General features: G+C 33.0%; 1 protein-coding gene and 1 pseudogene across 3 annotated transcripts; one reads left to right on the top strand and one right to left on the bottom strand.

Annotated features, from left to right (window-relative positions):
* Window positions 1-7,476: 7,476 nt before the first annotated feature.
* Window positions 7,477-15,619, top strand: LOC144547899 (alpha-humulene synthase-like). 2 transcript variants are annotated; one of them, XM_078296579.1, is made up of 7 exons: window positions 7,477-7,606; window positions 12,323-12,584; window positions 12,731-13,100; window positions 13,366-13,584; window positions 13,705-13,843; window positions 14,799-15,047; window positions 15,216-15,619. In XM_078296579.1, the coding sequence occupies exons 1-7, from the start codon at window positions 7,514-7,516 to the stop codon at window positions 15,510-15,512; spliced, it is 1,629 nt and encodes a 542-aa protein (XP_078152705.1). In that variant the 5' UTR covers window positions 7,477-7,513; the 3' UTR covers window positions 15,513-15,619. The 2 variants fall into 2 exon arrangements, with proteins under 2 accessions (XP_078152705.1, XP_078152706.1); XM_078296580.1 differs by lacking the exon at window positions 7,477-7,606 and having other exon boundaries at window positions 12,359-12,584; window positions 12,751-13,100.
* A 1,288-nt stretch (window positions 15,620-16,907) lies between these two features.
* On the bottom strand, window positions 16,908-18,961 carry LOC144547797 (elongation factor 1-delta 1-like; annotated as a pseudogene). Its single transcript, XR_013509151.1, has 6 exons — window positions 18,897-18,961; window positions 18,596-18,682; window positions 18,424-18,537; window positions 17,663-17,753; window positions 17,451-17,574; window positions 16,908-17,178 (listed from the first exon to the last, which is right to left on the bottom strand). The product of XR_013509151.1 is annotated as an elongation factor 1-delta 1-like (transcript).
* Window positions 18,962-23,580: the final 4,619 nt, after the last annotated feature.

Raw genomic sequence — 23,580 nt, 5'->3', positions numbered from 1 at the left:
AATTCAACTATCAGACAACCAACACATTATATATAATTATATATCATAAAAAAAGGAATTGACTCGGGTGAGCCATGGAGTGAAACACGTTTGTACTCTACTTCATATTTTCATTTTGAAAATCCAAACAACCGATTCGAAGATGTTAAGTGGTTCGGATCGGTTATTTGTATTTTGAAAATAAAAATATAGTGCCATGGATCACCAACTTGTTTAACTCCATGGCTCATTTTAGCCATCTCCCATAAAAAAATATCATACAGTAAGTAATTAATTTGATAACATATAGCAGTCTCAACTTGCTACCATTGACTTAATGTGCTATCATAGTCTTTATCATTTCTTGTAGATGTCAAGGTCCTTCTGTTTGTAACATATAGCAGTTGTCAGATTAATATGTAACAGAAGCTGCATTTGACTCGTTATCGATCATCTCATTTGGGACTGAATAACTGATCGAGATATGCCTGCTAAATAAAATCGACATGTTAATTTTAAGATTATACCTCACTAACAGTATATAGGTGTTCAGTTGAAGGTATATTTAATATTTCAGTACAAGCAGGATTATTTTTTAAGAGTCTTTTCAATAGAAATATATAGAACACTAAAACTTTGCAAACAACAGAAGTTCATATATAGCTGTTGTGTCATAAGCAATTAGGACTTTAATTCTAATGAAGTGTTAATTTAGTCATACTTGTGATAGTTTTTTTTATGTTTCATGTAGAACATTTTCAAAGGTCTATAACCAAATTTTGTTTATGCTGGATATATACTGACATTTAATAAGAACATTTCTGGATTTTATTAATCATGAGGCAAGCATTCAACTTAATAATTGCATTTAACAAAATACACATATATATACATAATAAATAATGCCATATATGCCTCTCCTGAACTCATCCAAAAGCATAGTTGCGGTAAATATTATCATACTTACACCAGTTCATATAATATTTTGCAACCAACCATTAGTATCATAAATGATATATCTCACTAGAAAGAAATTTGCAGAAACAGAAACAAGAAACAATGGGAAGCCAAAGCAACAGATCAGATGCTAGGCCCTCAGACACAAGACAGATGACAACAGGAGAGCCACAAATACCGGACAACAACACAGGATCACTCTTGTCGTCCTCCTCCTCGCCTAAAAGAGAATTTATTCGGGAGGAATTACAAAGAAAAATAAACAAATACAGTACAAGACTCAGAAAGCCAATGATTGGGGCCTCGGACAGCCTCCGTGCATGGTAGAAAAAGCAAGCTATGTTTCACCAAGATGGTCCGGCCAACATTGACCAATACTACTACAAAGAAAATTTGGTCAACTCAAATGGGTCTCAAGATAGTGAGACCAAATCGATAACCAAGCTGCTCATGGAGCTCTTGGGGGGTTTCTTATGTTAGAAAATAAGTTAATTAAAAGAGGTGAAATGAAGCTTAAGAGACTTAATCCCTCCCTTGCCAAACAATGTCAAGGAATTCAATGCCATCACCCACACAAATATTTGTATAGATACCTAGAAATTATCAATTAATAAATAAGTAATTGAAATTAAGGTTTGTATGCTTGTATTGCAATATTTAGGAATAAACATTCCCACAACATATATATTTGTATAATTGTGACATCGAGTCACTGATCTTTCATCAAGTCCTTGAAATCCTTGATCTTCACCATGGAAGACCCTTCCATACGATGAAACATATATCAGGTGAGATCGATATCGACCGTGATGAATTGGAAACCTGAACCTGCAAAAAGTATCTAATTACGCAAATATTTTGAAATCGGGACCCAGCTTGGTAAAATCAATATCCATTCTCGAACAACCTTTGACGTACGCGTTGTTGGTGAGGATCAGTGTTCTAAATAGCTAGCTATAGCTTTTCCAGACCGTAAAAACTATGGCGCTATACAATATATAGCTAGCTACTTAGTGCAATCGCTTATTTTTTTTTACCGTCCCGCTATACCGCTATAATCGCTATTTAAATAATATATTGGTGAGGATGCTTACAAAATAAAAAGACTTGTCTGCCCCAAATGTAAGTTCGTACAGCGAGACTGGACTTTATTATATGGTCGTTCAGCCCAGGCCCACTATTCGAATCATTATGACTTTATATATGGGCTTTGGGCTTTTGATTTATATAGTCTAAATCTTTGTAGGGCTAATCACTGCAGCCATTAATGGGCTGGAGCTAGTTACGTGGGCCCAAGAAGAGTAAATAAGTATTTTAAAAAAGAAAGCAACTAATTGTATCCAAGCTTCTGTACTCGGTTTTTACTCAAACTCAATTGTCATGATTTTGAAAAGTGGATGTAAACCTGTTGTTAAATATCGGTAAATCTCAATACAAAATCATATAAAATAATAACCGAATGCTGTAATAAGTAGTGACTTTCGAAAATGGTCCCAAGTTAGTTGCTAACTGCTTTGACAAAGACCACTTCGAGCACTTGTAGAACTTTGATTGGGAGCATTTCTAGAAGTTTTCTAATGACTTTTCAAATTTAGCAACTAACCTAGAACCACTTTAAATGTTGTAAATTGTTTCTTTGAATCATGTAAACCGTTTCTTTGAATACTGTAAACTTGTTAAAATAATACAAACTTTTATTTCAATTTTTTTTAATATTTTTTAAATATGCATCTAGATGCTACTTCTAATTATTTTGAATAATATAAATCTTATCACATAACTCTGTAAAATAAAACTTTGAATACTGTAAATCTATATTGTGAATGTGAAATTTGTCATTTTTGATGTCATGTATCTAACAAGATACAATTTTATATTTTGAATACTATAAATCTTGGTACATAACACTGTAGCTTTAAATTATCTAAACATAATAAAATAAAATGCAAATTATAAGCAAAAGAAAAATATTTCAACATAAATAAAACAAAATGAAAACAAAAGTATAATGTTTTTAAAAATCCGACATAATATTTTTAAAAATTAAAAAAAATATAATAAAATCCGACATAACACTACTTATCATTGTTTCTGACCAACCATAAAAAACATATTGTCACCAACTATGAACATATATTACAAAACATTTCGCAATACAAAAATTGCGCGATCTAGTGAGTCATCATCTTGCTTCGGACATCTCTCAATATTAAGCAAAAAAAAAAAAATATTGTCTAAATTCTATAAACCTAATACATGAATCAGGTAAATTAATCTAAATAAAGCATCCTGTAAATCGAAAATGATCTGAAGTGTTAAAGTCCTAAAATAACAACTGAAAGAATCATGTAGAGCAAGTGTAGACATAATTCATGAATTATGTAAATCAAACTAAAGGATCTTATATATACACCTAAGTAAATAATATAATTCTGTAAAATGTTGGACTTTGATATTGTGAAAGGCCTTGCTTGAGTCTTTGTTTAGGCTTTGTGCACATTTTAAGAACATTTTGGATCATCTATTTCATGAATTTTGATTATGATGAAGGGCAATTCCATCATTCCTGACAACCTATATATATACATTGTGATTTTTATACAGAGTACAGACCGGTATACTAATCCAAATTGGGCGTTGCATGTGGTACCAAAACTCTGAGGACTTGATCTTTAACTCTTTAAGCATATAATTTGAGTCATGCTTGAGCTAATTCACTGGAGCGTCATGCAATTAATTCAAAAGAGGTTAAACTATTAAAGGCAGCTTTGCTTGTAGGAACAGTTTAGTGCATGTATGTGGGTTTGCCGCATAATTTAATGTTTTAAGGTTTTATTACTGTTTAAGCATATATAACGGAGTGAGTCTATGGTACTATGCATATTACGATTTGACACCGTGCTACGGCTCTATATTTGAGTTTTCCAATCCTAACGGTCGATCCGAACCGTTCATCTTGTTCTCCATATTAATATGTATTTGGAGACCAAATTTTACATTTTTTGAAATTTTTTTACTATTTTTTTAGATTTATTGAAAATCACTGTTTTGGATGGTCCAGAATTTTCAGATCAAGTGATTTTCTAAATATCTAAAAAAATATTTAAAAATTTTCAAAAAAATGTAAAATTTGGTCTCAAAATAGATATTAATATGGAGAACAAGATGAACGGTTCAGATCAACCGTTAGAATTTTAAAACTCGAATATAGAGTCGTAGCACGGTAACATGCCCGTGATATGCATAGTACCATAGACTCACTCTATATAATGAGCATTTCCTGTATCTTGAATTTCTACTTGTCATCATCATAGGTACATAAGCACTGTGCAGAGAGAAGTAGGCAGGTACATGAGCACTGTGGAGAGAGGGACATAGCTTTCTACTTGTCATCATCATAACGTGCATTTCTGAGAAAAGTCAATCAGTGCATCAGTTGCTAAATGATGGAAATAAATCTGCGTGATTCTAAAAGAATCGGAGGACTCTGTGATTCCAAATCCACATCTTCATTTTTTGGAATGCACGAATCACAAAAATACTTATTTTTTATGCACGAATCTACAAACAGATGAATAGATAAATTTCCAACATTTTTATTAATATCCAACTTTAATTAGAAATTATCAAATCTTAGCAGGTTTCTTGACTTTCATTAAAAATACCCAAGCCGTGGACTAGATTCATGTGGCTTTGTCGCATTGAATGTTATAAAATTCTATTACTGTTGAAAGGGGAGGTAGCACAATTGGCTAGGAATAAGTTCTAGAGTTGTTGTACCCACAAGTCGAGAGATTGATTCCCCCTCACGATTTCACAGCTTCTGCGAAGATTTTCAAAAACAAAAAAAAGTTCTATTACCGTTTAAGCATGTATAACGTGCATTTCCTGTATCTTTAATTTCTTACTTGTCATCATCATACGTACATGAGCACTGTGGAGAGAGAAATAGATGGCTATATCTGAGAAAAGTCGATCAGTGCAAAAGTTGTTAAATGATGGAAATAAATCTGCTGTGATTCTAAAAGAATTGCACGACTCTGTGATTCCAAATTCACATCTTCATTTTTTGGAATGCACGAATCACAAAAACACTTATTTTTTATGCACGAATCGCCAAACAGATGAATAGATGGATTTCTAATAATTTCATTAACATCCAACTTTAATTAGAAATTATCAAATCTGACCAAGTTTCCTGACTTTTATTAAAAATACAAAAACCATGGACTTAGATTCACTGTTTGGAATTTTTATTACAAACTGTGAACTTAGTCCACGGTTTGGAAATTTTTTTTTTTAGAACAAGATTCTGAAATCCTGTGATTTTGGTACCAAACTGTGAACAAGATTTTGAATTTTTGTTACAAACTTTGAATCATATGTTTTCGGTGATTTTTGAATCATAAATTTAACCATAATTCATTGAAAACATCAACAAAAGCACAAAATACTTTATAATTACATTTTAGAAGATTTGTATACGTAATTCTTGATATATCTCTTTGAATTTTGAAAAAAAAAATTACCGTGTAAAGAACTCATATATTGAACAATCTTAGATAATTTCAATGATCTTTGAATAATAAATAAAATCGTATTCTTTTAAAAAAATAAACAAACACACACAATAAATAGTAAATGAATTTTAAAATAATTATATGGGTAATTCTTGAATAATCTCTTAGGCTTTTGAAAAAAAAATTATGAGCATGTAGAGGGACATGGGTTGGATATTATATTACGTTTTTGGTGATATATAAATATAACAATAATTCATTTAAAAACACAAAAAATTACATACAATGAATGCACTGGAAATGCGCCTAGAAGAATTACAGGAGTAATTTCGAATATATCTTTTTTAGAAAGGGCATATTTCCTGAGCAGATAAAACATCGATGCACTTCTGTTGTTGTTAAGCTGGGCATAAAACATCGGTGTGTTATCGGTATTTTTGCACAGAATCATCGTTATTTTTTTTAACTTTAAACGGCCATCACTTTCGCTAGAAAAGTCGGATTTGCGTGTACGACCCCAATTCGGAAAGGGGGGTCACGAGACTTTCAAAATCTGTCCAAACCAAAGATTAAATTCCCGATTTCATACAAACTTTCCGCAAAAAAAATTTTGGTTCTAGACATTACGAAATCGGTGATGAAATTCCTGGTTCTAAGAACCAGAGATTAAATTCTCGGTTCTAAAATTTTTATTAATTACTTTCTGTTTATAATTTATTTATTTTTTGTATTGAAATATTAGAAATATTTTATATATTTATTTGAAAATAGATGGAATACTATAATTTGATTTATTAGAATGATTGTGACAAATAACTCATATCAACATTTTTATACAGCTGTAAGAAAAATTAAAATATTTATTTGTGTTATTGGAAAAAAATAAAAGTATTTTGAAATTGAGTTATTGATTTCGGTTCAAATATCACACTTCTAGACAAATACATAAAAATATAAAATATTTGAATTCTTCTATTTTAAAAAAAATCTGAAAAAACAAGAAAAATTATGACAATTCTCTGACAAAAAGCTTCGGTCAAACACTTTTTCTCACAATTTTTTTTTGGTTTTTCAAAAATAGAAGAATTCAAATTTTTTTTTGTATTTACCTAAAAAGTGACTTTGAACTGGAATTGATAATTCATATTCAAAATATATAATGTTTTTCCAATAACACATAAAGAAATATTTTAATTTTTCTTATAGCCACAAAAAATCCGGCATAAAAAATGTTGAAACGATTTATTTGCCGTAATCTTTATAATAAATCAAATTAAATAGTATTTCATCTATTTTCAAAGAAATATATAAAAAGTTACTAATATTTCAATAAAAATAAGTAAATTATATAATTTTCTATTTAATTAAAAAAAACTTAAAACTGAAAATTTATTTCACAATTTTGAAATTGCGAAACCAAAACCGGAAATTTATTATTTACCGGTTCTAGAATTTCATAATGTTTGATCTTCTTTATTTTATAATATTTTATAATGAAATAATATGTTTCCGTTGCAACGCACGGATACGATGCTAGTTAATAATTATATTTGTTAGGAAACTTTATTTTAAGAGACGCTATAAATTTTATTATAAAACGTTTTATCAAAAATCTATAATTTTTATGTATTACTAAAAACATTGTTAGCATAAAAATAATAATAATGACATAATAATTTTTCGGGATTTTACAATTTTGCATATGTATTTTATGGAATGTAACATATATTTAGCCAATTATCATAAATTTGAGACAATTAGTTTTATTGACATCCGAAACACATTCCCTTTGATTGGTCTTAATTTGGTTTTTGTTCCTTTCAGAAAATAGTATTTTTTGATGTGATATATATAGATACAGAGCACATGCAAAATGTGGACATAGCACACTGCGAAGCAAAATTGATATTTATCTCTTATCAGAAATGCATAAAATCTGGTGGGTCCAGCTGATGAGGGTGGCTTGTGCCAGCTAAGCATAACTAGCTCTATATAAGCAACATGATCTTACACTACTTGTATATTAATCTTATTGAGCTCAACATATAGATAGAGATATGGAGACGAATAAGTTGGGGCGCAAGTCTTATACCTATCAGCCTAGTCCATGGGCTGATTTCTTCACAACCTACACTCCGGCGCCTCCGCAAGTATATATATACCATTCTTTTTCTTTTTCTTAATAATCATAATAGTAAGAAACTTCAATAGTATATAAGTATTTGTAATTCTATAAAGAGAAATTGTAGGCTTGTGGTTGGGGGTGTCATTGTACCCTTTTAATGGTTTACTCTATTCATCCATAGTGTATTTGATAAGACAGGTACAGGTAAGTTTTTTTTTTCGTTAGCTTATTGGGTATGGATACAGATAATTTTTTTTTCATTAGCTAAACAAGGGTACAAGTAAAAATTATTTTGTACCCATTACCATATAGAGTAATTATATAAAATAAAATTATATGATAATTCTTGACCAATAATTAATAATGGTAAAATTATTTGCGTGATATTTCATATGATGATATATGAGAAAAAATTAGCGATGTACTTTTATTATTAAGTGTATGTTTTTTTGTTATAAGATATGTTAAAAATATGAGTGAGTCTATGGTACTATGCATATTACGATTTGGCACCATGCTATGGCTCTATATATGAGTTTTCAAATTCTAACGGTCAATCCGAACTGTTCATCTTGTTCTCCATATTAATATATGTTTGGAGACCAAATTTTACATTTTTTGAAATTTTTTTACTATTTTTTTAGATTTATTGAAAATCACTGTTTTTGGATGGTCCAGAATTTTCAGATCAAGTGTTTTTCTAAATATCTAAAAAAATAGTAAACAAATTTCAAAAAATATAAAATTTGGTCTCCAAACACATATTAATATGGAGAACAAGATGAACGGTCTGGATCGACCGTTAGGATTTGAAAACTCGAACATAGAGCCGTAGCACAGTAACAACCCGTGATATGCATAGTACCATAGACTCACTCTAAAAATATTATTTTTATTGGCATATTTTGTTATTTAGTTAAATAAATTTATTATCTAAAGAGATATTTATATTTTTAAATTCTCTCTCTTTATAAAAAAATAATTTAGTTGGAATGGATTGTACATTTTTTTTAAATTTTTTTTAGTAATTTGATTGCATATGTGTGAAATGAATGAGTTTAATGTTTTGTTCTATATTTGTAAAATATAATAAAACTAATTATTATAGTATTATTTGTTATTTATCTGCTACTGTTTCGTTACCTGAAAATTTTAGAGGATAAGGATATGCTAGGATAAAGCCAATTCCTGATGGGTAATAATAGAGTATGAGTAAGGTCAATTCTTAATATGTATGAATATGAAAATGCTTCTCCTGTACTAGTATCATATCCCTTGACACCCCTACTTGTGGTATGCCAATTTTACATAAAAACTGATCTTGATAGTTAAGTATCTAGATCGGTTTCAAATAAAAACATAAAACCGATCCAGATAATTTACTATCAAGATCAGTTATACATAAAAACCGATCCTGATAGTTAAGTATCTGGATCGGTTTTTTATGTTGAACCGATCTTAATATCTCAAAATATAGGAATATATAAATTTGAAAAATTATATCAAGATCGGTGCTATAGGAAAAACCGATCCAGATACTTAACTATCAAGATCGGTTTTTATCTATAACTGATCTTGATAGTAAATTAACGAGATCGGTTTTGAGATATAACCGATCTAGATAACACTTATTAAGATCGGTTGGCTATAAAATATGAAACCGATCCTGTTACGTTACGAAATTTTTACAATTAAATTGAAATGAATTAAAAGAAAGAATCAAGTAAATTGGGTTAATAAAATGGAGGTTTAAACCTTAATTAAGGTTTCCCTAAATAAGTAAGTTAATTGTGAATTGAAACCGCGTCGAAATTTCGAGATTTCGGAATTTTATAGCCCCAGTGCGGATTAGGTTGACCGCAGTGCGGGTGGAAGCCATCCGCAGTGGCTCAGGCTTTTTCTGGAATTTTGCCAAAAAAATGACTAAGTAGTGAGTGCGGGTGAGGGATCCGCAGTGCGGATGAGTTTAGCCGCACTCATGAATTTCTGTATTGCACTGAATTTTCCTGAAATCGGCTAAGTAGTGAGTGCGGATGAGGTTGAACCGCAGTGCGGATCAGGTTCATCCGCAGTAGGCTCGGACTTTTCCTGGATTCGGCTGACAACCGACTAAGTCTCGAGTGCGGATTAGGTAACCCGCAGTGCGGATTGGCTAATCTGCATTCAGGGTAATTTTAACCCTAAAACCCAAATTAAACCTTCTCTCTCTCTCACTTCACCATTATCCCCATTTCTAAGTTATTTTCGGTTAAGAGAGAAGGAAAAGATCCCGTGAGTTTCCGTTTCTTCCAGACTCCCGATTGTTGCGAGAAATCGAGTTTGGAACCGAGAAAGTAGCCGAGGATCTCTCAGAACCCTTCTATTTGGTATTTCTTTCTCTCCTTTTTGCTTTCGAAACCTCGAATTTTCTCGATTTCTCGGATTCTCATTTTAAACCCGAGATTTGTGTTTGAATTGCTCGAGGACTAGTTCCTCTACACTTCTTACTAGTTTGTTTGTCATTCTTTTTCCCGATTTCTTCCGATTTATGAAATCTGATTTCTAGGGTTTCGTGCCAAAATTGAAAGTTGGCATAATCGTGATTTGATTTGCTTAACCCGACCAATTAGACTTGTAATCGGTAGGGTTGCCTCCTGATCGTGAATTTTTAGAACATTTAACGGCCTATTTGAGGTTTTGACCAAATTAGGGTTAACCAAACGGTAAATTGAAATGAACCGAGAACCAAAGTAGTGAACCGGTGATTGATGGTCACCAAATGGAGAGTTGTATGGTCCCGAGGACCTAGATGAATTTTGTGTGGTTTTAGAGGATTTTGGTAAGAAATAATGAACCGAACGAATTGATACCAAAAACATAGAAATTGAATAGGGAAGGTATAAGCCCTAGCACCACTCGATTAAACTCCTCGATCCTGAACCAATGTTAAACCTAGTATACGTATAATATAGGTGTAGGCTCGGTCGAGCAAGAACTTGCGAGACCATACGAGACGTCCGATCCTTAGCTTAAGCGGTACGCTCGTCAAACAGGTGCGGGATTCTTGGACTTGTTTGATACTTTATTTTCAGGAATTAAACTGTTTATTCGTTTGTCATGTTGAATGATTAATTGTTGCATATTTTGGAATTCATGCTGTAGATTGATTCTTGCATAACTGAGAATGATTTGAATTGTTCGGTTAAGATTAGTTGGCATGTTGGTATGGTTATTATTTGATTAGTTCTATTAATTGTTCTTGATGTGAATGAATCTGCCAGACCGACCTGTTTAGGTGGCTGGATAAGGTGACGGTGACCTATCCGTTGACCTGTGTTTACGAATTTGCCAGGCCGACCTGTTTAGGTGGCTGGATTCAGGTGACGCTGCTGACTTATGCGTCGATCTGTAGAATTTGCCAGACCGACCTGTTTAGGTGGCTGGATTCAGGTGACGCTACTGACTTATGCGTCGATCTGTAGAATTTGCCAGACCGACCTGTTTAGGTGGCTGGATTCAGGTGACGCCGCTGACTTATGCGTCGATCTGTAGAATTTGCGAGACTGACCTATATGTGTGGCTTTGAGATATATTTGCTTGAGATTTAACAAAGTTGACCTGTATAGGTAACTTTGAGTCCGTGTGTTGCATATGTGTCAAGTTGACCTGTATTGGTGACTTGTAACCGGACCTTAGAAAATGGTTAAGCCAAACAGCAATTGCAGATGGGTGTCCGATAAAGGGTCCAGCTTGGTTGGCCATCTGTAGGCGCTTGTAACCCTACAGATGTGGGTTTGATAACGGTTCAGCTCGAGAGAACATCTGTAATTGCTACAAGCCCAACTGAACTGCGTTAGGAATCGAGTTAAGCCAAAGTACATGTTGTGTGTTGAAATCCATATTGAAATTCCGTAAACTGTGTTTCAGGTTGATTAACTGTTGTCGAGTAGTGGCATTCTGTTATTTATGTTTTCTTATATAACTGTTGCATTGTTTATTGTTTGGGTTTCATCTTTGAATATAGAGTTTGATTGCAAGTCCAATAATTCAAATGTGGCAAATTCGCACTGAGAATTTTATTCTCACCCCCACCCTCCCGGTTATTGTACAGGTACAGGTACGATTGATTCCGGAGAGGCACGCGAGTAGTGGGCCATAGTAGCTGACCATCTCAGGACCCTAGATATTTCGTTGTATAGATATAGGGTAGGCCTCATGGTTGGTATCCGGATGCGATACTTTCGTTGTATTATTACTGTCCAGACTGCATACTCTGATGATTATATATATATATAAACTTGTGTTATACTTAATTGTTGGATTGGTTTGTTAATTGCCTGGTAAGCATACACGGCATCGTATGCTTACGGCGGGAGACTGTTACGACCCGTGGCCGCGGGGTGTGACAGATCCTGATAGTATCAGTATCGCCTTCATCAAGATCGGTTATATTCCGATACTAATAGACTTATATAACCGATCCTGATTGCTTATTTTCCACTAGTGTATATGAGGCTGTTTTTTTAATAGAACTTGTTGGAACCTTACAATAATAGAGCAGCAGTATCCTTTTTCATACTTCATATTTTCAAAACAGAGCATTTTTTTTTACCGCCTAAGTAAAATCAAATTTGACGTCTGCCTATAATTGTCAAACCTATTATGGCGTGATATCCTCATCTTACTATATACATTCATATTAATCATATGTATAATCCTAAATCTAATATATATTTCTTGTGTGACTGGATTGGTGCACAAGTCGAAAGAATGGTTGCAAGAGCGAGAAGATGAGCTAAAAGAAGAAGTGAGAAAAGTTATAAAATCTGCTACTGATACATTTGAGAGGATGAACCTCATCGACACAATTGAACGCCTCGGCATAGGTTATCACTTTGAGAAAGAGATTAATGAGGTGCTAACCTCACTCAATGATGCCAAATTTGAAAGTAACAACAAGCTTATTCATGAAGTTGCGCTTCGTTTCAGATTACTCAGACAGCACGGTTTTCATGTCTCTGCAGGTAATAATTTATTAATGATTTCCTGATTAATCGCATTCTTTGTAGAACTTAATTTCATGTGTAAAACTTGTACCTTAACCATGTGTGAAATATCTATTTAAAACATACATCTTTTTAAATATATATCCGCACTGTTACAAAATCAGATGAATTTCTCAAGTTTAAGGATGACAAAGGGGGATTTTGTTCGACCGTAAGCGAAGATTCTAGGGGATTGTTGAGCTTATATAATGCTGCTAGCCTCAGAACCGATGGCGAGGACATACTTAAAGAGGCCAGTTTTTTCACGAAGGAGCGCTTAGAATACTTGGTTCACGATTTGGAATATCCTTTGAAGAATCAAGTATCTCGTGCGCTCCAGGTTCCTTTGCCTAGGATGATGAAGAGGCTTGAGGCAAGATGGTACATTGATGAATATAAAGAAGAAAATCCAAATGATATAATATTGGAGCTGGCAACGCTAGACTTCGACATCGTGCAAGCTCTTCACCGTGAAGAACTGAGGATTGTTTCTTTGTGAGTTTGATTGTATATATATATCCTTGCTTGTTCTGCCTCTTTCTATCTAACTAATAATTGGCTCATACCTACATAAACAGCAGCATATCATACTAATTCATGTATAACTCCTACAAGTAACATGCAACAACATTTACTAAACATTTGTTCAAATATGTAATGTGTTCTAGCTTGCTCAAATGGTGATTTGTAACTCCTAAATCTTATGTTTTTCTAGACTTAACTAATTTGATTCATCTTTCATGTATCTTTCATATTATAGATGGTGGAACGAACTAAATTTGAAAGAGAATTTTGGATACACTCGTGATCGTATAGTCGAAAGTTTTTTTTGGATGACAGCTATTTATTTTGAACCACACTTCTCACGAGCACGTATTATAGCAACAAAAGCCATCAATCTCATAACACTTCTCGATGACACCTACGACATCTATGGAACTCTCGAAGAGTGTCAACTCCTGACTGATGCTATTCAGAGGTTTCCCTTCTGTCATATATGCTCACTGTGAATGTGCATGCGTTTGTGTGCATGCATGCATGCACGTTTATGTGAATTAGAATTAAGCATGGATCACCAAAGATGTTATTAATTTTGCAGATGGGACAGGAGTTGTGCTGAAATGTTTCCTGCAGAGTACCTGAAAATTTTCTATCTCAAGTGTATCAACTTTGTTGAAGAGACGGAGGCTGCACTCGAGCCTAGTGAGAAGTACCGTGCTTCTTACCTGAAAGAAATGGTATGCATTAAGACAAATGCAAAGTAAATAACTTAATAATTTCAGTTCAATGGTATAGATTTCAATTACCATAATCAAACTTCCCAACTCATATATGTATACATGTGTACCTATGTATATATGTATATATATGTGTACATATATATGTATATACGTATGTATAGATACGTACATATATACATATACATACTATATACATATACATCTACATATATATACAGACATATATATACGTATATATATATGTACATATATATACGTATATAGATGTATATACGTATATATATATGTACATATATATACACACGTACACACACACACATATACATATACATATACATACAAATACATATATATACATATATACATATATACATATACATATACATACACAGACATATATATATATAGAGATGGGCTATGGTGCATTGCAATGCATAGGCCATGGTGTGCATTGGACCATAAATCACCGATTCAAAGTCCAAATGACCGATCCAAACCGTTCATCTTGTTCTCCATATTAATATGTGCTTGGAGATCAAATTTTACATTTTTTGGAATTTTTTTACTATTTATTAAGCCACTTTGAAAATCGCTGATCCAACGGTGACTGTTTGGAACAGTAAAATCAGAAGCCACCGTTGGATCAGCGATTTTCAAAGTGGCTTAATAAATAGTAAAAAAATTCCAAAAAATGTAAAATTTGATCTCCAAGTACATATTAATATGGAGAACAAGATGAACGGTTTGGATCGGTCATTTGGACTTTGAATCGGTAATTTATGGTCCAATGCACACCATGGCCTATGCATTGCAATGCACCATAGCCCATCTCTATATATATATATATATATATATATATATATATATATATATATATATATAGACACACACACACATAAGATTTCATTTACCTTATCATTATTAAATCTAACCATAACCGATGATGGTGCAGTTGATATGTTTTTCCAGAGCGTGCATGAAAGATGCCGAGTGGCATGCACAGGATTACTCTCCATCATTCAAGGAATGCTTAGAATTAGGGCTTCTGTTTTCATTCAACAGGAATTTGTGTTGTACAATTCTAATTGGAATTGGGAGCGGTGCTACGAAAGAAATGTTCCAGTGGGTTGATGGCAACCCAGATCCGATCAGGGCCATAGCAGAGGTCGGAAGATTGTCCGACGACATTGTTAGTTATGAGGTAGGCATATATGTCAATGAATGAAATTAGTAATGTTAATTAATTGGGGATAACTGCATGCAGGGCTGATTTTTATTGAAATAACTCAATAAGAACAACAACTTGATAATTAATGTTTGTACACATAGAACTTGTTTTAATTAACAACATGATCAACTTTCACTGTAGCGTGAGATTGCAGTCGGGCAAGTAGCAAACCTAGTTGACTGCTATATGAACGAACACAATGTATCAAAGGAAGAAACGATTATCAGATTTAATCGCCGGATCGAGGATGGATGGATGCAAGTGAATGGAGCATTCCTTAAGCCAAGTACTGTTCTTTCCCCAGCGGTTACAGAGAGGATTTATAATATCTGCTGTTCAATCCAATTCATGTACAATTACACCGCTGATGGTTTCACTAAGTGTGCCAACATCAGAGAATTTATCAATTTGCTTTATGTTGAGCAGTTGTCTATCTGATATATCATGCATTACTTGATCATATTTGAGACAATTAATCGAGTTGTATTGGGATTGATCCAGGTCGGTTTTTTGTTTTAATTAGTTGGTATATCATCGATCAGTCAAGTACTACTGGGTGTGTAATAAATCTGGCTCGTTGAATTTTTAGTATGTTATTCTATCATGACATGTATTGGTGCTATATATGAAATAAAGTATTTCTTGCTCATATGGAATTAATTATATATGTTATGTTGAATTTTAGTATGTTGTTTTATGATAGTACTAAGACACGTATACTATTCGGTATATACTATGATGTGTTCTTTTAGGGTGCTAAGTCACCTCAAGTTTTTTTATTATTATTATTATTACTAAGTATATAGAAATCATATTAATTTGTTTCTTTTACATGCATAAGCTCCCCATAATAATATAACAAAGTTAAAGAGCTTGAATGTAAATTTAAAATAAAAATAAAAATCATACTCATTTCTATTTCAACAATTGTTCAACAGTCTCTCTTTCATTGTTTGTTGGCGCACTTATTTTCAAAAAACAGTGATCGAGACGGACAAGATTTCTATTTTTGTCCCTCTCAATCACTGTTTGTTGAAAAAAATCAAAATCATACTCATTTCTACTTTTGTCCCTTTCGATCACTGTTTCCTGAAAATATTGTCAGGGGCTAACAATGTCTCTCCTGAAAAAAAAGACAGTGTCTCTTTCACTCTTTTGACTGTCACAAGATAATTTCTTAGGTGGGGAGAGCAAATGATGACAAAAGAACATCGCTCTTGCTCTGTCGCTCTCTCTCTCTCTCTAGGTGTGGCCTACAATATAATTGTAGGCTACAATGCATGTTTTTTTCTTTATAGATATTATATAAAATAATATAAGATATTAGATAGATTGTTCTTATAGAAGTACCCGATTTTTTTTCTTTTTCCTCAGCGCTAACTTCTAAACCAAAGAAAAAAATCGAGTTCCATCAACAGTGGAGTTCACTAGTACAAAAAACCCCTTCACCGACTGTTAAAATACTCCTACACCGACTGTTATAGCGACGTCAGTAAAGCCGACGCCAGTGAAGGTTACCTTTTACCGACGCTTGAAAAAGAGTCAGTGTTGAGCACAACACTGACGCTTTTTTAAGCGTCGGTGTTGAACACCAACACTGACGGTTTTTTAACCGTCGGTGTTGAACACCAACACTGACGGTTTTTTAACCGTCGGTGTTGATGTTCAACAGTGATGCTTAAAAAAGCGTCAGTGTTGATATAAAAATTTCGGCATGGTTATGTTTATATTTGGGCTAGCCTCCATATTCTTGCTAGCCATATATTACTATTTAACATTTATTGATGTTAAACAATGTATCATACAAATAATTTAGACAACATAATATATTCATTCACCAAAAAACACACAACATAATAGATTCATTCACCAAAGAACACACTATAACAAAATTTACATGACAGATATAAAAAAAATATACAACTAAAATATGAATAAAACATGCAAATATAATAAAATTTACAAAGCATTACATGTCTTGTAAATAGATTAGACACCCCAGAGGAGACCCTCCATCTGGACGCTCCTGACCATCTCCTCTAGCTTCTTCATGTCAGTCTCATCATCCCATGCTTCACATCCAACGGCACTGTCGACTTCCCGGCTATCAATAGAAACCAACATTAGTTGCTACTTAGCATAGCCACACAAATTAAACAAGATCTAGAAAATTCAAGTGTTTACATATATAAGAAAAAAGGCATGATTCTACTATCTCAAATGAGTGTAAAACAATATTCAGGTTATATTGAAGCATTGTTTTGAATCAAGCAAGGCTCGTTCCCACTGCTCAGCTAAAAAAATTTACGTAACAAATGAATCAAGGCCATTACATTTAAAATAATTTACATAACAAATGCAGAAAAAAATTCATACATTCTTTCTTCTTAGAGGAGGCCTTGACAGCCGCAGCACGCTCCTCAGCTGCTTTCTTCTCCTCTTCGGTCTCCTCACCAAACAGATCAACATCGTCGTCATTGTCATCCTCATCTGCTGGTGTCTGAAAATAGAATGAAGAATTTAGTTATAGCTTACAACAGTTTTGGAATGAAGCTACAACAAAATCTGATGGGTGGATTATAAATAACCTTTGCTTCTGTGACTGGAGGTGTGACAGGAGACTCCTCAACAACGACAGAGCATTCAATCTTCACACCCTTTCCCACTTCGGTCACACCACTGAACATTACAAGTATTAATAAATCAACAAAAAGAAATGTAAGACACAATTTAATTAAGTTCTATACCCTTAGCTACCATGAACACTATTTGCACATGACAGTAATAAAAAATAATAAATTTGATTTCTAACTATATAACAACTTCACACCCTTTGTCTCCTCAGTCACAATACCAAAATTACAAGTATTAACAAATTAACAGGGGTTAATTTTCTATATACCCTTCAAAACTTCAAAATTACAAAGTCAGAAACCAGCAACGAAGAATCATTATACATTATTTTAAAAAAAGAAAAAAGAATAAGATGCACCATGCAACAGAAAACTAACTAAAAAGTAGCAAATCTTAACTTTTGATATCAGTAAATTGCACCCAAAAGTTTCAATTTTACTTCATTTTATAATTATAATGCAAATGCTATCTCATTTAAACTAAGAAATCAAAGATAATAACAGACTCAGTCAATGCTAATGCAAATGCTATCTCATTTATAATCAGGATCAATTTATTAAAAGAAAACATCTATGTTAATGCTAAATTGCAATTAACAACTCTCACCTTTGGTGTTCTACATGAATTGACAAGCATTTGTTATAAGAGCTGATGATATAAAATCAGCATCTTAATTTCATTATTGACTTAAATTGACTTAAAAACCAACAAGTACCTCTAAATTCTTGTAAGGGCATCAATGTGGCTGTACCACCTAGCAACATTGACATACTCGGAAGAGGGAGCCGAGTTCAGAATTGCATAAACAGCAAGGTCATCCTCTTGGTACCTAATTTAACAATTCAACAAGTAGAAATCACAAAGTCAATGCCAAAATTAGACCTTACCTAGAGATGTAACTGCGTGTGAGGAGGTATTCATTGAGCTTCTGGAGCCCAGACTGAGAGCCAAGGTTGGTAAAAACAACTGCCATCCTATCACCATAAGAACAAAAAAAATTAACATTTGAAATTCCAAATTCCTGCACCTTTTTATCAGATCAGAAAAAGTTGATAATTTAGAACACAAAAATCACTAAAACTACAATTATGATCAAGGTTGCAACATTGTATCCCTCAGAATTAAATCCTTACAAATAAATTGGGAACAAAAATAGATCCAGAACATCAAATTAAAATGAACAGAAACCTTGAATTGTCACAGAAACCTTGATAATTGTAACCCAACAAAAATCTTGTGACCCACCCTGTCATGATAATTAACCCACCCAACAAAAATCTTGTGAGATCATCTTAGAATTCAATCACATACTAATTCAATCATCTTCTTCGTCATCCTCGTCTTCATCGACACTCTTGTCAGAGCTGTCATCTCCTTCCTCACGCCCGCCATGGAGGGCCATGCTGTCTCGCCTCCTCTTGCCTCGGCTCAATCTCTCCCTTTCTCTGTCCCGGTCTCTCTTGCTCGTGTGGTCTCTCAATCGGGTGGTTGTTGATTGTGGCATCTCTAAAGTTCCATCTTCATCTGTTCAAAACAAGCTCAAGGTTAAAAATCAAACAAAAAAAGGCAAACAAGTCTGAATCGAGTTACACAAAAGAAAGAGAAATTGAAGCCAGATCTGAAGGATCCAGACTTGGAGAGTCTCTTGACCCACCACTCCTTGGCTGCCGGCGCGATATGCCGTTGTTCAAAGAGGAGTGGCGCGTGGGAGGAGAGGGTCTCGATCGGGAGGAGAGGGTTGGGCGCTAGGGAGGAGAGGGGTGGCGCGCGGGAAGAGGGGGGAGTGCTGTCTGGGGTTGGGCGTTTTGGCGGAGAGGGTTTCGATTTTTGGCGGAGAGGGACATGCGTTTCATATTTCTAGCCGCGCGTTTTTTCCAAAATTTCAGATATATTAAAAAAACATAAATCACTGACGGTTTTTATAAAAACAGTCGGTGTTAAACACCAACACTGACTGTTTTCAAAGCGTCAGTGTGGTGCTCAACACTGACGCCTTAAAAACCGTCAGTGTTGGTGTTCAACACTGACGCTCTAAAAACCGTCAGTGTTGAACACCAACAGTGACTGTTTTTAAGGCGTCAGTGTTGGTGCTCAGCACTGACGCCTTAAAAACAGTCAGTGTTGGTGTTCAACACTGACTGTTTTTATAAAAACAGTCAGTAAATGATTTAACACTGACGGCTCTGAAAATAAACAGTCAGTAAATGATTTATGGCCATATGATGCTTCAATTTTCAGTTAACTAGGTGGATGAATAAATAAAAACGAATTTTGATCAAACTTTGATACAAGACAATAAATGTAGTGCTCTTTAATTTAAACGGTTCCGATCGACTGTTTAGATTTTAAAAACGGAAAAAAGTGGAGAATAACTTGAGAATAAAACAAATGTTACATTTTAACTCTACTCATTTAATATTTTGATAAACAGTAAAATTAACATCAATTTTCATAAATTTTTCTACGATGAATCCCTACATCATTAAAAGGTAGGATTTATTTGGTAAGTTTAGTAATAATTTTTTTCAATTAAACTAAAAAAAAAATGTAAAAAAATATGTCAAGCTTTGTAGATTGGTTTGTGTAAAAAATACGGACTCTATACGAGTAGAACTAGAGTGTTCTTAAGTACGAGTAGAACTAGAGTGTTCTTAAGTACAAAGGTAGGATTTATATTTTATGAATTACAACAATAAAATATTTATTGCATCTATAAATTAAATTTAAACAATCAAACTTAATTATTAAATATCTTACAAAATATACACAGTGCATAAATTTTTATTCTCAAATAGTTATACATTGCTAACAATTTATTTTTAAATATACAAGTGAAATTAATTTCATTTTTCCTCTCAAGACTAACATGAAATCTATCTATAATTTAAATTTACAAAATTATAAGTTTCTAATTAACATATTTTTATTTTGTTTAACATAAATTAAATTATCATATTATTTATTTATGTATGTACTTCCTTAACAACTAATCAAAGTTTAAAATATATTATAAATTTTGGAAGACATAATTGTATTGTAAAATATCCACAAATTACTTAATTGGATTTCCTTATAAAATTTGTCAACAGACATAAAATCCCGGTTGAAATCACATTTCATATAACTTGTGATTTTCTTTAGGATTCTCTGTCTTCTTGCATTATCTTGTAATTATTAAATTCGTATCTGTAAAAACTTGAAAGATTTTTAAGTTTTAACTTGATTTTATTAAATAAATTAATATATTACATGTGTTCAATGAAATGTTCAAACCAAAATAATATATTTTTAATTATGATATTTGAAAAAAAAAAAACAATTAAGACCCAACACTGACGGAACCAACACTGACGCTTGAAAAACAGTCACTGTTGGTGCTCAACACCGACGGTGTTTCAAAACCGTCAGTGTTGATATCCAACAGTGACGGTTTTGAAAAAACCGTCGGTGTTGAGCACCAACAGTGACTGTTTTTCAAGCGTCAGTGTTGGTTCTCAACACTGACGCTTGAAAAACAGTCACTGTTGGTGCTCAACACCGACGGTTTTTTCAAAACCGTCACTGTTGGATATCAACACTGACGGTTTTGAAACACCGTCGGTGTTGAGCACCGACACTGACGCTTTTTCAAAAAACAGTCAGTGTTGGTTATCAACACTGACTGTTTTTAAAGCGTCAGTGTTGGTGTTCAACACTGATGCTTTACAAGCCGTCAGTGTTGACAACCAACACTGACGCTTTACAAGCCGTCAGTGTTGACAACCAACACTGACTGTTTTTTTTTTAAAACCGTCAGTGTTGATAACAAGCACTGACTGTTTTTCAAGGGTCAGTGTTGAACAACAACACTGACTATTATTTAATAAAAGGGTCAGTGTAGGCGTAGAAACACTGATGCTTCGGTTAAAACAGTCGGTGATTAAGGGTCGGTGAAGGGGTTTTTTGTACTAGTGGTTCCACTACGGGTGGATCAACTCGACTGTGGAGGCTCTTAGTCTTGGTGTTAGGGGTGTTCATCGGTTCAGTTCGGTTGAAACCGAATCGAACTTGGCAAACCAAAGTTGTAATTCGGTTTTAAAAATAGAACCGAACCGAACCGAATTAGCATTGCAACCGAACCGAACCGAACCGAAGTTTTATTTCGGTTTGTTCGGTTTAAACCGAAATATATTAATTTTTTTTATTTAAAACAATTGATTTATAATAAACCGAAGTATATTAAGAAATAAACTGGAGTATTAAGAAATAAACTAAGATATTTAGAAATAAACATTTAAAGCAATTGATTAAGAAATAAACCGGGGTGATTCCGATCAAATTCATATTATATGAAAGTTCGGTCGGTTCGGTTATTTCGGTTTTGAAATTTTTCAAACCGAACCGAACCGAAGTTATAATTCGGTTTTGAAAAGCCAACCAAAGCGATCCAATAAACCGAAATAACCGAACCGTTTAACCCGAACTAATTTGGTTCGGTCCAAAACCAATTAAACCGAACCGTTTGAACACCCCTACTTGGTGTACCGGTGGTGGTATTTCCTCAGCTGTGGACTGATTAACCAATGAATGAAATTTTTGTACCTACAAAAAATATGTTTTTGGTTGGTACCTACATGTACCAGACCTTAAAGGATGTACCACTTGATCTTTGTTTGTGGTTTTTTTAAGCTTTATTCAACTTTAATCATTGTCCCTTGACCCTCAATTGTGCCACGAAACCTCGTCTTAAATAAATCCAACTCAGTTGACCTTCAAACCATAAAAGGAGTGCTTCATAACAATCAACAAAAATCAAAATCCTTAATATTATTGAAAATTTATAGGTATTTATTCTGAAAATTAGCGGTACATCAAATTTTAATATTTAGTTTCGGAATTTCAAACTAACAAAATTTGAGAAATTTGCGAAATTTTTAGTTTTAAAAAAACAAATGAGATTTAAACTAATTTTGATGTATAGCACTCCATATGAATATTTTTTTTATGCAAGGAATTAGGGGAACATCCATAAAAATATTTTGTTAAATAATCTTTCATGCAAGGAATTAATGGAAGTCAAAAAAATTTATGTATTGCACTCCATATGAATATTTTTTGTTGAATAATTTTTAGGAAGAACAATTTATTTTAGCTTTCCAGAATGAAAGATAATTTGTAAACTTTTTTATTACTGAGTTTCCTAATAAAGGTACTAGTGCAGGACCAATACTAATTTGTTGACATGGATGCTTACCTAACATATTGAAAATTATTTTTGAAGTCCAAGAACCAAAACATATATTTTTAATGATTTGTCACGCAAAGTTTACCAACTGCGCATGAAAGGTGAAATGCCTATCTTTGATATTGATAGGTAAGGCATACATGAATATTACTTCATTTTTATACTTATTTATAAGCATTTTATATGGTTACTAATTGTATTTGAGTCCTTTTTTTTTTCTGATGAAAGAGCATACCAAAATTTGATGGTTAACAATTTGAGATATTGAATGAAACTAATGTGTTAAAATGTAACATTTCTTTTCTTATAATACTAATGATAATCAAGTAAGACTGTTAATTACAAAATACTACAACAACAAAATCTATATTTTTTAGAAAAAAAAGAAGATAAAACTTCATTTTAAATAAAAAAATGTAAATTAGGCATGAACATAAAAGCTTATTAATATTATAAAATATCTAATTAATTTGTAAAGAAAAAATATATTTATTTGAATTGATAATAGGTGGAGAAAATGGTTTATAGAAAGGTCAGGATTATAATCTATAAATTCTAATAACTAGTCATTAATAAATGGAAATGATTTAACTCAGGAACCCTAAAGGCATGCTACGAAAACTAATCTTAATATGATGTCACTAAATT

This window comes from Carex rostrata, chromosome 32 (genome assembly GCF_964058835.1).
Source record: "Carex rostrata chromosome 32, lpCarRost1.2, whole genome shotgun sequence".
NCBI classification, from domain to species: Eukaryota; Viridiplantae; Streptophyta; class Magnoliopsida; order Poales; family Cyperaceae; genus Carex; species Carex rostrata.
The sequence above is the reverse complement of the archived record's forward strand: the minus strand, read 5'-3'. Positions and strand labels throughout refer to the sequence as shown.

Coding starts and splice junctions, on each gene's coding strand:
- LOC144547899 (XM_078296579.1), top strand. CDS start 7,514: ATGGAGACGAATAAGTTGGGGCGCAAGTCTTATACCTATCAGCCTAGT. Junction 12,585..12,730: donor CGGTTTTCATGTCTCTGCAG/GTAATAATTTAT, acceptor TTACAAAATCAG/ATGAATTTCTCAAGTTTAAG. Junction 15,048..15,215: donor ACGACATTGTTAGTTATGAG/GTAGGCATATAT, acceptor CTTTCACTGTAG/CGTGAGATTGCAGTCGGGCA.